At 32.6% G+C, this 9,208-nt stretch overlaps 1 protein-coding gene and 1 non-coding gene across 3 annotated transcripts; both read left to right on the top strand.

The window, feature by feature from the left end:
• Positions 1-471: 471 nt before the first annotated feature.
• On the top strand, positions 472-2,648 carry LOC112019881 (uncharacterized). Of its 2 annotated transcripts, none has more exons than XM_065771060.1 (3): positions 472-681; positions 1,485-2,093; positions 2,327-2,648. In XM_065771060.1, exons 2-3 carry the CDS (start codon positions 1,625-1,627, stop codon positions 2,353-2,355), a joined length of 498 nt encoding a protein of 165 aa, XP_065627132.1. In that variant the 5' UTR covers positions 472-681; positions 1,485-1,624; the 3' UTR covers positions 2,356-2,648. The 2 variants fall into 2 exon arrangements, with proteins under 2 accessions (XP_065627132.1, XP_065627133.1); XM_065771061.1 differs by having other exon boundaries at positions 1,532-2,093.
• Positions 1,334-1,522, top strand: LOC112020155 (U2 spliceosomal RNA). Its single transcript, XR_002883770.1, has one exon. It is a non-coding gene; the product is annotated as a U2 spliceosomal RNA (small nuclear RNA).
• Positions 2,649-9,208: the final 6,560 nt, after the last annotated feature.

The raw sequence follows: 9,208 nt of genomic DNA on the forward strand, positions 1-9,208 counted from the left end.
CCACTCAACGATGGCTTTTCTTCCTCGGCTTCTCATCTAACCTCATTTCCAGGTACCCTTTTTCATTATATGTGAATATATATGATCTGTTTTTTATATGATTTGTGGGATCTATGAGATCATGTTGTTAATGATGTTTGTTTGTTTGTCTGTCTGGTAATGTCAGAGAATGAGGGTGGGGTCATGTTTGATCAATAAAGCTATAATTTTGTAAACACTGCATCTGAAATGGATTTTAGATTTTCTTTTTCTTTTTCTTTTTTGGATTTAATGTTTTTGTCAATATTTGGTTCATTTTGTGTTTACATGATTTGAGTTTTAATGCTGATAGGCTAATGAAATTTTGAGGTGAGCAGATCAATAAATTGTGATTTTTTTTTTTTTAATAGAAGAGATTAATAAATTGTGATACTCGTTTCCTCCAAATACGAGGAAAAAAAAAAAAAAACATTAATAAAAAACAAAAACAAAAATAAGTGAAAAACACTCTCAACCATTGCTTTGGGATTCCGTTTTAACTTTTAAGATGAGATAAACCAAAACTCTCTCTCCAATTTTTCTATCTTTTTTTTCTCTCTCTCTAAACAGTGTCTCTCTCTGCGTTCCACTACGTACCCTCTCCTCCGAAGCCACTCAACGATGGCTTTTCTTCCTCGGCTTCTCATCTAACCTCATTTCCAGGTACCCTTTTTCATTATATGTGAATATATGTGATCTGTTTTTTATATGATTTGTGGGATCTATGAGATCATGTTGTTAATGATGTTTGTTTGTTTGTCTGTCTGGTAATGTCAGAGAATGAGGGTGGGGTCATGTTTGATCAATAAAGCTATAATTTTGTAAACACTGCATCTGAAATGGATTTTAGATTTTCTTTTTCTTTTTCTTTTTTGGATTTAATGTTTTTGTCAATATTTGGTTCATTTTGTGTTTACATGATTTGAGTTTTAATGCTGATTGGCTAATGAAATTTTGAGGTGAGCAGATCAATAAATTGTGATTCTTTTTTAATAGAAGAGATTAATAAATTGTGATACTCGTTCAAAGTCCAAAAAGGTTTGGTTTTTCAGATTAATTCACCAATTGATTATAGTTTGTAGAAATCTAGACAATTATATAGTTTATGGTGTTGAATAATTATTGCATTTTGGTTAGAGGCCTTGGGTTATGATAGATTTAATTTTTTTTCCTTAAAGGGCTCTGTTAGCTGGTACAAAATGACCATCTTAAATTCTTACTAGAAAATTTTGGTTCTTTGAGTCCTTGATTAGCTTGTTGAGGTTTCGTAACCAACCTCAAAAGTTTGGGGGCAAATGATGGTTTTTGTATATACATATTTTTCTTGGGCCGTTTGGCTAAGATCAAGTGTAGTATTTGTTGTTATAAATTTAAAAATGTGGATCATATAAATTTCTGGCCAAACGGATGGAGGGATTGGCTTTGTGTTTACTTATCTTCATCTTATACATGGCTTTTGTGTTCAGATGTTTCATTTATGCGCACAGAAACTCATGTATTTGTGTACATGTAGTGGTAGAAGATCTGATGAGAGTTTATCATCTGGAACCAAACACTCAGAATTCAATCTTGGGATTCATTTGGGTGTTGTGGTGAACGTTTAGCAATGGATTACAATGGTAGCAATGGCAAGTTGACAGGAATCCGACAGATTGTTAGGCTAAAGGAAATCCTCCAGAAATGGCAATCCGTCACGCTTGGCTCAAGGGCCAGCAATCCCCCCCCACCTGATGAACCTGATCAAAATAATGGGGGTATTTCGCCAGCAATCAATAAAAGGCTAACAAATGTTATGTATTGTGATTCAGATGAGGATGGCTGCCATAGCCCTGAACCACCACCTGATGTCCCCAAAGGTTATTTGGCAGTTTATGTTGGGCCAGAGCTTCGGAGGTTTATCATTCCCACTACCTATCTTAGCCACTCCTTGTTCAAGGTGTTGCTGGAAAAGGCTGAGGAGGAGTTTGGGTTTGATCATAGTGGCGCGCTCACCATACCATGCGATACTGAGACTTTCAAGTTCCTTATTAAGTGCATGGAGACCCATCAGAAGGCTCACCCTGATAAGAGCTCAGGTGAGGTTCTTTAATTTTCCCTTTTTGTTTAAGTAAAATTTCCCCCATTTTCCTCTCCTTAATAGTATCTTATTGCCTTGTGGATGTGTTTGAAATTTGAGTTAAAGTAAATGAGTAATAAATGACATTACATTGAATTCTAAACTATGTTCCAATTGAGCTACTTTTAAGCATATATAGGCCCCTGAATTATAAAGCATGTTTACTAACCTTTGAAATTTGGTGTTTGGCAGCTGGAAAAGAACTAACCATTGAAGACTAAGTAGTTACACTGATCTTTCTAGTGCTCCAGATTTTATATCTGATTTTCTGGTGTAAATCAGGGTCTTCTTGTATGCAGATGCAGATGCATCTTCTTCTTTTTTTCTTTTTGTTTTCTAAAGTGACAAGATTAGGAAGCTTTAGTTAGAAAGTTTTCAGATGTATTTTGTCCGGATTTGGTGCTAGAGAGGTAATGTGTCACCTTTCTTTCTATTCTTTGTAATGGATGTGACCTCCTTGAATATGCATCTGATGTTTGATTGAATATGGGAAACATTAATTGTTAAGCAAGCATGTCCGAATGTGTTCTGGAGTAAAAATTCCGAGTTCATTCAAACGCTATTGTTAGCAACCTAACCTTGATAAGGCACTCTTCATTTTCATTGGATCTGTGGAGCAGTCATTTTTATGATGTTACAACAGAGTTCTACTTTGTGTTTTCAGCCTTTAAATAAAGCCACCAAAGTTTCTTGAACTTGTTAATATGGGATCGGTTTGTTCTCAGCATTCAGCAAGACCATTTAGCTTGCCGAATCAATTAGCTTATTTTCACCTCTTATTAGCTTCTTGGACTCAAATAAATCATCCAGCATTCATGATTAATGAGGTAGATTACTTGTAAACATGTTCCAATAATGCGTGTGAAACTGTTTTGTAGTTTTTAAAACAGACTCTTCATCCCTTCCTAGCCAAGAGATCATCGTCTTTTGTATTTTGTATTTTGTATTTTGTTTGTCATGTTCATGTGCCTTGTAATTAGCCACCTTTAAGTGAAAATGTTATAGTTTAAAGCTGAAGCCTTGAACGACCATTGAGAGCAATGTCTGTCGCTCTCTCTCTCTCAATATGCACATGATTCCAAGATCACAGCCATTATGCTGTCGTTAAAAAATTATTTGTTTAATTAGTAGCTGCGGTAGCTTTGTTGAAGACAATCATGTGTATCCGATAAAAATATTGTAAAAAAAAAAAAAAAAAGGAAAAAAAAAAGGTGGGTGTCCTGTAGTAATGGAATCAAAAGATACCAATGCTTTTTTTTTTTTATTATTTTTTTCCTTGAATGATATTTGCTTACTTTCTTAGTATTAAGTAGTACCAAGAAACATACACACATTCGAGTATGCGTGTAGATCAATAAATTGCTTACAATTTTTTTTTTTTTTTTTTTGAGAAGAATAAATTGCTTACAATTGATTTTTCTTTATAGTGATTCTTAATTTTTGTCATTGTGACACTTGAAGGAATGCCCTCATAGACTCGTGTTTCTTAATTTTATCTTTGTAGTGTTTCTTAATGGAATGCCCTCATATACTCATGGTGGTATATATATACCATTATGAGTCTATGAGGGCATTCCTTTAGACTATGTTTGGTAGAATGGATTTTAGAGAGGAAAATTTTTTGGAGGGTGATTAATGAAAATGTCCATGTGCACTTGCACATGGGCTTCGTCCTATACGTGCCTCTTTTTTTTTTTTTTTTTTTTTTTTTTTAATTTCTTCATCCAATTCCAATTTAGTGTTTTTTTTTTTTTTTTTTGTGTGCTCATTGTTTTTGGTTTGTGCTATTTATTAAAAAAAAAAAAATTGAAGTGTTCATACACAATTTTTTTTAATAAAAAAAATGTTATTTTTTTGTTTCATTTTCCAACCTTTTATTTTCAATCAAACAAAAATTTGCATTCTCATTTTCCATCCTCTCTCAACCAAATACATATGAGAAAATAAATCTTTTCTTTTCTTCCTTTTCTTTCTTCCATCCTCATCACTTTCTATTCCCTTACTTTTTCCATTCTTCCAACCAAGAGATCCTTAAGAAAATAATACTCCGCAACACATTTTGATTTCCTTGCCTAAGACACTACCCAATGTCAAGCCCAAAAATATTTTGTAAACTTTAAAGCCTGTGATGCGGCATGAAAACCTGGCTCTCCGGCTGAGCATGAGCTTGGAGCTTAGCAACCATGTTGATCAATCCTAGAAAATGCTTTCTACTAGTATATTTATAATAAATTCTTCAAACAAACAATAATATAATAAATGCTAATGATCTCCACGTAAGGTTTGAGAGAGAAAGAGAGAGAGATTTAGTGTGTGTGTTAACTGTCAGGCCCGTACCACTTCTTATATATTAGGCCGTTGCATAGGCCCTTTGGCCCAGCATGTGGAAGATATTGGCTGTTTGAGCCTATTGTCATAAAAGTTTGCGTTAATTGTATTTGTATATTTGCGCTTTGTTGTTTCTTTTTCTTTTCTTTTTTTAGAAAGAGGGGGGAGGGGGGATGCAAAATGACTCTATTTGGAAAATTGACTTACTTTACCATGTTTACTAATTTTTAGTTATGAGTTGTGAGATGTGACCATGAAAATAGCCAGAAACATTTTCTTTGATTTGGCTCCGAATAATAATATTTCAAATAATTTCAAATACTTATATAAACAAAAACTTTCATTTACAAGAGTGTGTTAAGTCCCAAATTGGATATTCATTTGATCAACAACATTTTTGCGTATTCTAGATTTACTAAGTAAATTTCTTTATTTATTTATTTTTTCTATTTTGTATTTTTCTTTCCTTTGAGTTTTGTTTTTGTTTCTTTTTTTCTTAAAAAATTTAGAAACCTTTGGTTTTGTTTTTGGGTATTATAAAACTAATTTGTAATATTAATTTGGGTAGCTTAATATTAGTTTGTTAATGTAATATTTTATGGGTATTATAAAAAATAATTAAAATTATTTGTATATATAATATGGGCACAACAGTAATTTACACAAATTATAATGGCCAAATTACTAATTTGGTTCTTCAACTATGAGGTAAAGTTCAATTTGGTCTCTCAAATATTAACTATGTTAATTTAGTCACTCAACTTTCAAAAGAAAGTTAATTTCAGCCTTAAATACCCTCTTCACTTAAACTTTAACAAAAGTAATGTATGTGGAAAATATGGCATATATTAAAAGTTTACTGTAGAAAATATAAAAATTTCCAAATCAAGTCATTTTCAATTAATAGTTTTGTTAAAATTTAAATGGAGGAAGAAATCCAAGGATGATATTGACTTGATTCTAAATAAGAGACTAAATTAACACAATTGAAGAATCAAATCAAATTTTATCCTATAGTTAGAGGACCAAATTAGTAATTTAATCTATCATATATATTATACACTAGGCAATAAGGGCTCCCAGGAATTACAATGTATATTTGTTTGTTCCAAATACTACTTGTGCTCTCTATAAACACAATTCATATAAGAGTTTTTCAAATGATACATAAATCTATAATTTGAATCACATGAGCCTTATGAACTACTAAATCAACACTGAGATTTTAGACACTATCGTACATTCTTAACCAACACATTCCTTGCAAATAATTTTAATGGTTCGATGAAGTTTTTTTATAAGCTTTCTAATGCAATTTTGCTTTTTAAAAGACCATATGACCATCTTGAACCATGAACCAATCAAAGTGTAATGTATACCTAATTGACGGACAAAAAAGGCTTTTGCCCTTTTCGGGCAAATTAATTAGCTTAATACCCCTTTTTCCAAACTAAGTATGGAAATGCTTATATTTTAAAACTCGATTTATGATAAATCAAGTTAGGCCCTATAGTGGCGTTTTAAGGAGTCTATAGTGACTTTTTAAAGACCTATAGTAATGTTTTTTAACTCGACCTCAATGAAATCGAGTCATAGGTAAAAAAAATTGCCTATAACTCGATTTCATTGAAGTCGAGTTAAAAAACATCACTATAGGTCTTAAAAACGTCACTATATGCTCCTTAAAACGCCACTATAAGGCTTTAAAATTTTGTTTTTTTTTTTGCCTAACTCAATTTATCATAAATCAAGTTTTAAAAGAGAGGCATTTTCCTACGAAGTTTGAAAAATGGGATATAAAGCTGATTAATTTGCCTGAAAATGGCAAAAGCCCATTTTTTGTCCCCTAATTGACATCGAACTCAAAACCTCAAAATTGAACACTAAAGTAAAGACAATATCTGTCAGATCAAACACATGAAAGTATATCTCTGGACAACTAGTTCCAAGAGAACATTCTTTTAATTCATAAGCTAGGCAGGCAAGCCATTGTCATATAGCTAGGGGGGGTCAGTCACGTTGCAGAAAGATAAAGCAAGTTGCAGCTGCGAGAGGCTTTAATTGTTGGCATATGAATATGATAGCTCTTCTTCTCCTTTAGATTTTGTAGGCATTCCTTCAGCTAGCTAGCCTAGCTTTGCTTAGGACTCACTTTAGAGTTGATGGTGATGAGTCATAACTCATAACATACCTATCCAAGAATGGCAAAAATCAGCATGTGCCATATTATATTGATTGCCGCTATACTCTTTTGACATAAATTCGGTGTGTGTCTCTCCTTCCCCAACAAATGTGGACAACATTTTTTCTTATCCACATTGCTGATGCATGACTGATGAGTGATAACATGGAAAGAATTGATTGCAATTTGTAAAGTCAAGCAAACAACATCATGAGAAGTGAGAAGAATAGTCTTTCATTTGTAACGAGAATAGTTTATTTTACTGTTAAAATTTTATTTCATGATCAATCTAGTCTAATAATGTATTTAAAGTGAAATGTAGTAAAAGATCTTTTTACAAACAAGACAATGTTATCATGTAAATTGAGTTTACAACCTTTTAAAATTCTTCCGATAACTTTTAAAGGGGCGAGAGTAATTTTTAAATATTCCCAAAATATGGAAAACGGTACTTCCTCTGCTTACATTCACGGTAGAATCTATTTATTAAATTCATGGCAAGATTCATCATGAATGTGAAAGAAAAAAGTACAATTTTTCCATACTCCAAGTGCATCTAAATTTTTTTAGAAGGGCCAGGTAAAACCAGGGATATCCAGAAGAACATATTGAATGACCAACGAGCAACGAGGACAATGGCAGTGGCAGCCGCAGCGTCATTATCGGTATTCCAATTAAAAGGAATATTATCCCTATTCCCCCTTCAGTGAATGGTCCATATATATTGCTGATTTGCACATGCTTGTCACAGGCTACTGCCTTTTTTTTCTTTGACCCTTCTTTTCTCTGTGTGCTATAGAATCCACTCTCGATGATGGTGAGAACGTGGGGGTTTAGAAGTCACATGCTATGTCTTCTGGTTACCAATTTTGTAGTCTAGCGGCTACTCAAATTTGGTAGGAATTAAAATAATTTTTTGTAGGTAAAATGCATGGTTAGTTAGACGCAGGGTCAGCTGAATAAAGTTAGGTTAAAAAAATAAACCATGAAAAAAAGCTAGCTCAAAAGCCAATCACTAATACTATTGTTCGAAATTAATTAGTTATTTACTTCACCACTTTTATATATACCCTCCACTCATAAGAAACATATAATCGATTTTTTTTTTTTTAATATAAATTAAAAGCAATGAATATTACACACTACTGTACATACTCAATGTAAATTGTGGATATATTTTAAGAAAAATATGGATGTGTGGCTTTACAAAATACAAACATTGTGTTTGTGTGTTTAGTGTACATCAAATGGTGTAAACCAACAATCAGTGTAAAATTAATACTAACCCATTCAAAATTTCACTAACAAAATTATCATAAACTTTTGACTAACTATTCTACGATAAGAGATTAGCCTGACATTTGTATTTTGGGATGATCATATATAATTATATCATACATTTTGATCATCTTCAGCTTCATTTCATGAAAGATTTTTTTTGGAATTAGGAGCTTGCAAAATCAGCAAAAACCCTCGGATGTGGAAGTCTGTGAGTTATAGAGAAAAAATAATGAATCTATGTATAAGTAATCCGAGAAAAAATAATGAATCTATGTATAAGTAATCCAATCGCACAATGACTATCTACCGGATAGAGTAGTTGCGGAAAAAAGTATGGTAAGAGTGTAGTCGCGAAATGACTTGTTTGTGTGCATTAATATATGCATAGGATGAGAGTGGCGTGGGGAGTACGCGCAGACCGTGTTTCCCTACAACTGACGGTGTTTTGTGGTGTTGGTGGCATTTTGTAGCTAGGCCCACCCCCACACGGAACCCCGACCCGTAATCTACTAAATATGTTGTGGGCCGTCTATACCATTTTGCCTTCCATTCATCTGTATCTGTTTTTGTTTCTTTTTACAAAGAAGCTCTAGTCCTGTCTTATGGCTCCGACAAAAAACATGTGTCATTGTTCATCTCTTATGCGTCGTACGTTGATAGGTATATCATTAATTTGCATTCAATATCTTTCTTTTCTTTTTGATTTTGTTGTTTCTATGACTTGTTGCTAAAATACATTGTCCATGTCTAAAGTTTATCACTTTATCTACATAAAGATCATCCAGTCTGATCTGGAGGATCAAAAAGTAAGGGAATAGAAAGTGATGAGGATGGAAGAAAAAAGAAAAAAAAGGAAGATAAAGAAATAGAAAATATTTAAATTTTTTCTTATATGTATTTGGTTAGAGTTTTAGAGATGGAAAAATGAGAGAGTGCAAAGTTGTTTTGTTTGATTGAAAATAAAAATGAGAGGATACAAAATGGTATTTGTGTGGGTTCTAATTAGCTTAACTAGTAAATATTTTTTATAATTGAATAAGAAATTTGAGATTCAATCTTTGCATACACCAAAAACCGATTGGTGTCTTGGTTTGATGATAAAGAGCTACTATTAAGAGCGAATATCATAGGTTGAAATTCTCTAAAAAAATTGTATTTGTATAAATTTATTCTCAATATGTTATTATGTAAAAAAATTATGGTTTACAACGGAAAAAATAAAAACATGAAGGGGGGAGAGAATTTCCCCTCTTAGGCTCATTCTCTCTCCAATTTGGAGAGAA

The sequence above is a fragment of the Quercus suber genome, unplaced genomic scaffold (assembly GCF_002906115.3).
Source record: "Quercus suber isolate HL8 unplaced genomic scaffold, Cork oak 2.0 scaffold_39, whole genome shotgun sequence".
In the NCBI taxonomy this organism is placed as follows: Eukaryota; Viridiplantae; Streptophyta; class Magnoliopsida; order Fagales; family Fagaceae; genus Quercus; species Quercus suber.

What these genes read in the sequence shown, in the direction of transcription:
- LOC112019881 (XM_065771060.1), top strand. Translation starts at nt 1,625, where the DNA reads ATGGATTACAATGGTAGCAATGGCAAGTTGACAGGAATCCGACAGATT. An exon ending in TCACCCTGATAAGAGCTCAG is followed by an intron (nt 2,094 to 2,326) that starts GTGAGGTTCTTT and finishes GGTGTTTGGCAG; the next exon opens with CTGGAAAAGAACTAACCATT.